This window comes from Anastrepha ludens, chromosome 5 (assembly GCF_028408465.1).
Source record: "Anastrepha ludens isolate Willacy chromosome 5, idAnaLude1.1, whole genome shotgun sequence".
Lineage (NCBI taxonomy): Eukaryota > Metazoa > Arthropoda > Insecta > Diptera > Tephritidae > Anastrepha > Anastrepha ludens.
The window spans coordinates 24,626,917-24,632,916 of NC_071501.1; the positions used below are offsets into that span (position 1 = coordinate 24,626,917).

General features: G+C 35.1%; 1 protein-coding gene across 3 annotated transcripts in view; it reads left to right on the top strand.

Annotated features, from left to right (window-relative positions):
• Positions 1–5,353, top strand: part of LOC128864311 (protein numb) — a 147,252-nt gene extending 141,899 nt beyond the window's left edge. For all 3 annotated transcript variants that reach the window (XM_054103916.1, XM_054103914.1, XM_054103915.1), the window contains one exon: positions 240–5,353. In XM_054103916.1, coding sequence (XP_053959891.1) covers positions 240–1,709 — 1,470 coding nt within the window. In that variant the 3' untranslated portion in view covers positions 1,710–5,353. The remainder of the gene's footprint in view (positions 1–239) is intronic.
• The last annotated feature ends 647 nt before the right edge of the window (positions 5,354–6,000 follow it).

Below are 6,000 nucleotides of genomic sequence, written 5' to 3' on the forward strand. Positions count from 1 at the left end.
TTTATGAGTAATTCATTACATTTTCGCGCAGCATTCGCTTTCCATTTCAAAAAATGGGCGTACTACGGCTTATCGCCACTACCAAATGCATGAAAATGAAATTATTATAACATTTAAAAAATTCACACTTTTTATCGCCCTCGCTTTATCAGCTGGCAAATGTGGGCGTATGCACAATGTATTCTACGTTTATCACTCAACTCAATTACAGTCATACTAATTGCCCCTTTCCATTTCAGAATTCGCGCCGCCGACCCATACGCGGAGTGCTGCACGTTAGCGGAGATGGACTACGCGTCGTGGACGATGAGACGAAGGGCCTCATTGTCGATCAGACAATCGAGAAAGTGAGTTTCTGCGCTCCAGATCGTAACCACGAACGCGGCTTCAGCTACATTTGTCGCGATGGCACTACACGGCGTTGGATGTGTCATGGGTTTCTTGCGTGTAAAGAACTCGGCGAACGACTCTCACACGCTGTGGGTTGCGCTTTTGCCGTCTGTTTGGAGCGTAAGCAACGTCGCGATAAGGAATGTGGTGTCACAATGACGTTCGATGTTAAAAATTCGACATTTACGCGTACCGGTTCGTTCCGCCAGCAAACAATGACCGAGCGTTTAGCGCAAGGCGAAACACCATCGGCTGTTGTGCCACCACAGCCAAAACCCTACAATCCCTTCGCCATTGAGCGTCCGCATGCTACACCTTCAATGTTGGAACGTCAGGGGTCGTTCCGCGCATTCAGCACCATCGGCAGCCAGTCACCGTTTAAGCGACAGATGTCACTGCGGATTAACGATCTTCCGTCCAACACAGAAAGACAGAAAGCATTTTTAGCGGCTGCCAGTGGCGGCTCGCTTGCCGCTGCACTGGCTACGCCAAATCGTAGTGTTTCACCAATACCAGAGATCTCACCAGCTAAACTGGGCATCGCAGATATGGATAATGGCATCGATACGGTTAGCCAGTTGTGTCAGGAGCTCAGTCAGGGTCTATCGTTGCTCAGCCAAACCGATGCAATGATCGCTGCTGGTGACGACCTGAATTTCAACAACAACTTGAGCATTAATCAGAATATTATTGCGGCCGAAAAGACGCAACAACACAAGGGAATCTCCACACCAACTGCCTTGCCGGCCACCAGCAGCAACCATAGCATTACCACTGGCAGTAAAGGATATGAATATGTCGAGGGTGTAGTCAGTAGCAGCAGTTCAATGGTTGGTGTAGCCACTACACCTACGGTATCAGTAGCGCCACGCATCTCCTCGGTGTCGCCAGTATCCACCAATTCACCAGTGCGGACGCCTACAACACCAACGTTGACAATGACGCCGCCACCACCACCACCACCAACAGCACGTCCTGTGGAAGTGGTCGCACCACTGCCCAATGCCGATCAATGGCTGGGTGAAGTAGTGAAGAAGACATCGCCAGCAGCCATCAAACGCGCGCCACGTATGCTCAGCTCGACTGGGCGTACACAATCAATGAGCGCCGCGCCTGCCTTAGGTGTTGATCCCTTCGACGCCGAGTGGGTGGCCGGCGTTACAAAGCCACTTTCACCCGATCTGCCTGTGGCGCCCACAATGCCAGTGGCGACCGCAGTTACGACCCCGGTGAGCAGTACAGCTGCACCATTACACAGTACCAATCCATTCATTTCACCGCCGAAGGTACCGGCTCAAACATTCCAGGTGCAGCTGTAGATAAAAGAGTTGGTATGAAAAGTACTCGTACTGCTAAGTAGGAGATATCAGTGAGGGAGAATCTATGGCACGATTGATGTGTTCGAGTAATGGGTGATGAAGATTAGCAACTCAAATAAGACAGGCGAATGTAGAGCAAAACGATTGCAGAGACAATGGGCGACGAAGCAACCAATCGACTGTCGAGTCGCATTTGCAAAACATGTAGCAAACGAATCCTGGGCTACGTATGGTTACTTCGGTGTTACTTTCATTTACGTATCAATGCCTAAATGTATGCAATGTTGGACTGTTTTCAAAGCTTTGGCAATCGCTTCAATACTTTTGAATTAGTTCAAACGTGGTGAAAAGGTAACCGATGCCTTTTGGTATAGTATTAACCCTTTAGAAACTGGTTAAAAATGCAGTTGACTTTAAAATTGTACATTTTCATAATTTTCTACATTCCAAATTATTTCCACACCATGCAAATGGAAACTGGTTGCTTATGCACTAGTACTGATCCAGCAAAACCAATTTGTTTAAAGATTGCATTTGTAATAAATTTGAATACTTCTAAAATATATCTGACTAGTGAGAATACAACTAGTTTCTTTCGGACTAGTCCGTGAAAAATTGAAATTTTAAAAGCTTCCGAAAAAATATCAAGTTTTTATATATTACTTCTAAAATATTTCTGACTAGTGAAAATGAAACTAGTTTATTTCAAACTAGCGCTCGTTTAAACATCATTTGTGAGGATTCTCCTAAATTTTTAAACTTGTATAAAAGTGAGTGCCTCTTTTTTGATTCGTATATATTAATTTGTATAAAATTGTATAAATTCGTGAAAATTGTGTTACTCACTTCATACTGGCAAACAATTTTTGCAACCTTTTCAATACTCTTGAATTAGTTCAAATCTGGTGAAAAGGAAACCGATGTTTTTTGGTACTAACCTTTTAGAAACTGGTTAAAAATGCAGTTTCATAATTTTCTACTTTCCAAATTATTTCCACATTATTCAAATGGAAACTGGTTGTTTATGGACTAGTACCAGCCAAATTAATTTTTTGAAACATTGCATTTTAAATAAATTTCTATACTTCCAAAATATTGCTGACTAGTGAAAAAGAAACTAGTTCCTTTCGGACTAGTCCGTGAAATATTTAAAATTTGAAAAGCTTTCGAAAGAAGAGCACACTGCGATTAAATGTCATTTGCTAGTTTTGTTCCAAATGCTCGATGCAGCGATGTTATAGTTGTTGTGAATAGTATTTTAGAGTAAAATACGGACAGAGATGGAGATAGAGTGATAAAGAGGAACAACGTGTTTGCATTACACATAACTAAATTATTCATTTTAAATGTACTTAAATAATTTATAAATAAGTTACAGCAGCTGAAGCAGAATTACTTAAAGTAATCTGTAAAACAGAGAATTAACACAGATTAAAAATAATAAAAAAAAAAACACCAGCTGGGCAAAACGCCAAGTGATAAACGAGACAGCCTAGAATGGAGCAGAGTGTAGTAAAGTAGAATAGCGAAAAACTAAAAAAAGACCTTAGATTATGTATTAAAAATATATAAATCTAAAATATCAACTAAATATCAATTACCCGCTGTAATTAACTAAAAAATAACAAAAACAAAAACAAATAAATAAAAAACTTGCACACATATAGGCAGAGAAAATAAACGCATTGCAACACACTGTTAATAGAGTTATTAATGTTAATTGTACTTAATGAATGGCTTATGGAATGAAGAATTAAAAATACATATGAAAAATGAAGAACAAAATTTAAATAAATAAATTTAAAAACTAAAATTAAAAAAATAAAAAACATAGCTTATTTAGAGAAAGTTTGAAAACAGCCAGAAATGCGCACTTCATGCATGCAGAGTGGGATGCCACTGAAAATCATACAATCAGAAACCTTTTAAAAACTAAAAAAAAAACAATTTAATTTATACAGTTATACAGTTTTGCCGCTGATGCAATTCTAATGTAACAATGCAAGTTTTAAGTAGTGACTTTTGAGCATTTAGAAGGCATGAAAATGAAACCAATGTTTTTTGGTGTAGGATTAACCTTTCAGAAACTGATTAGAAATAGAATTAAAAATTGGGCGTTTTCATAATTTTCTACGTTTCAAATTATTTCCACACTATTGAAATATAAACTGGTTGTTTGGGGACTAGTACTATCCCACAAACCCAATTTTTTAAAACATAGCAGTTTTAATAAATTTCTGTCTTTCTGAAATATTTACAATTTGTGAAAATGGAACTAGTTTCTTTAAGGGCTAGTTCGTGAACCATTGAAAATTTTCTTTCATAAAAATCAAAAATTAAAATTTCGGTTAGATATATGATTTAAAACTATGCATTTTCATAATATTCTACGTTCCAAATTATTTCCACACTATTCAAATGGTAACTAGCTACTTGCGGACTAGTATTGCTCCTGCAAAATTAATTTTTGAAAACATAGCATTTTTAATAAATTTCTGTCTTTCGGAAATATTTGCAGTTTGCGAAAATGAAACTAGTTTCTTTCGGGCTAGTTCGTGAACCATTGAAAATTTTCGTTCGTAAAAATCAAAAATTAAAATTTCGGCTAGAAATATAATTTAAAATTGTGCATTTTCATAATTTTCTACGTTTCAAATTATTTCCACACTATTCAAATGGTAACTAGTTACTTGCGGACTAGTATTGCTCCTGCAAAATTAATTTTTGAAAACATAGCATTTTTAATAAATTTCTGTCTTTCGGAAATATTTGCAGTTTGCGAAAATGAAACTAGTTTCTTTCGGGCTAGTTCGTGAACCATTGAAAATTTTCGTTCGTAAAAATCGAAAATTCAAATTTCGGCTAGAAATACAATTTAAAATTGCTCATTTTCATAATTTTCAACGTTTCAAATTATTTTCACACTATTTAAATGGCAACTGGTTGTTTGGAGACTAATACTGTTCTAGTATAGTATTAACCTTTCAGAAACTGGTGAGAAAAATAATTTTCTACGTTTCAAATTATTTTCACACTATTCAAATTGAAATTGTTTGCGGACTAGTACTGTTCCCACAAAACCATTTTTTTTAATATATACCTTTTAACAAATTTCTGTTTTTCTGAAATATTTTCAATTTATGAAAATGAAACTAGCTACTTTCGGGCTAGCTCGTCAAATATTTTAAATTTTTCTTCGTAAAAATCAAAAAGTGAAATTTCAATTAGAAATTCGAGTATAATTTGAAATTTTGCATTTTCATAATTCAAATGGTAACTAGTTACTTGCAGACTAGTACATAGCATTTTCTTAATTTCTGTCTTTCTGAAATATTTGCAATTTGTGAAAATGGAACTAGTTTCTTTCGAACTAGTCTATGAAACATTGAACAATTTTATTCGTTAAAATTTAAATTTTAAATTTCAAAATCTGGTGATAACTGTAATTTGAAATGGTATATTTTCATACAAACTGATTCAAATGGTAACTGGTTACTTGCGGACTAGTACTGCTTCCACAAAACCAATTTTTTTAAATATATAATTTTTAATACATTTCTGCTTTTCTGAATTATTTCCAATTTGTGAAAATGAAACTAGTTTCTTTCAGACTAGTTCATGAAACATAACATTCAAATTTTTTCTTTGTACAAATCAAAAATTACGTGAAAAGCCTGAACGGTTAATAGCAGCTACTACAAACTTGCACGAAGTTAGACTAAAATTTGATGAGCTGCTAAACTGCATAATCGGAAAAATTCTAAAAACAAATTTTAGTCATTAAAATTGTTCTAATATACATTTTTTTGAATGTTCGTGTTTTTTTTCTAAATAAACTTAATTTATTCGGCGTTCTATTACAATAATATAAACTTTATATATTATTACATAATTTAACAAAGAAGAAAGCTTGACAAATATTACCAAGAAAATAGTTGTACGATTTGAAGTCACTCTCACTGTATATACGAGTGCATCTGGATGTGCGCGCACTTGCGCTGAAAACTGTAGCCCCTAGAAAATATAGTAGCATATATTTGATTTTAAATTATCCCCATTTTTAGTTTACTTTTCTTCCCCTCCCTTAATATCCTTGCCTTTGTCAAATTTCCTTTATAAAGAATTAAAAAAAAGTATCCATAATTAAAAAAAAAAATTCATTTGTACAAATTGTATTATACTATCTTTAAAAAAAAAAACTTTAATTTTACGCTACTGAATATTTTGTTATGGTATTAAGTTGTATGTACGTATGTATGTAAAATCTTAAAAGGTATAAAAAATATATAAT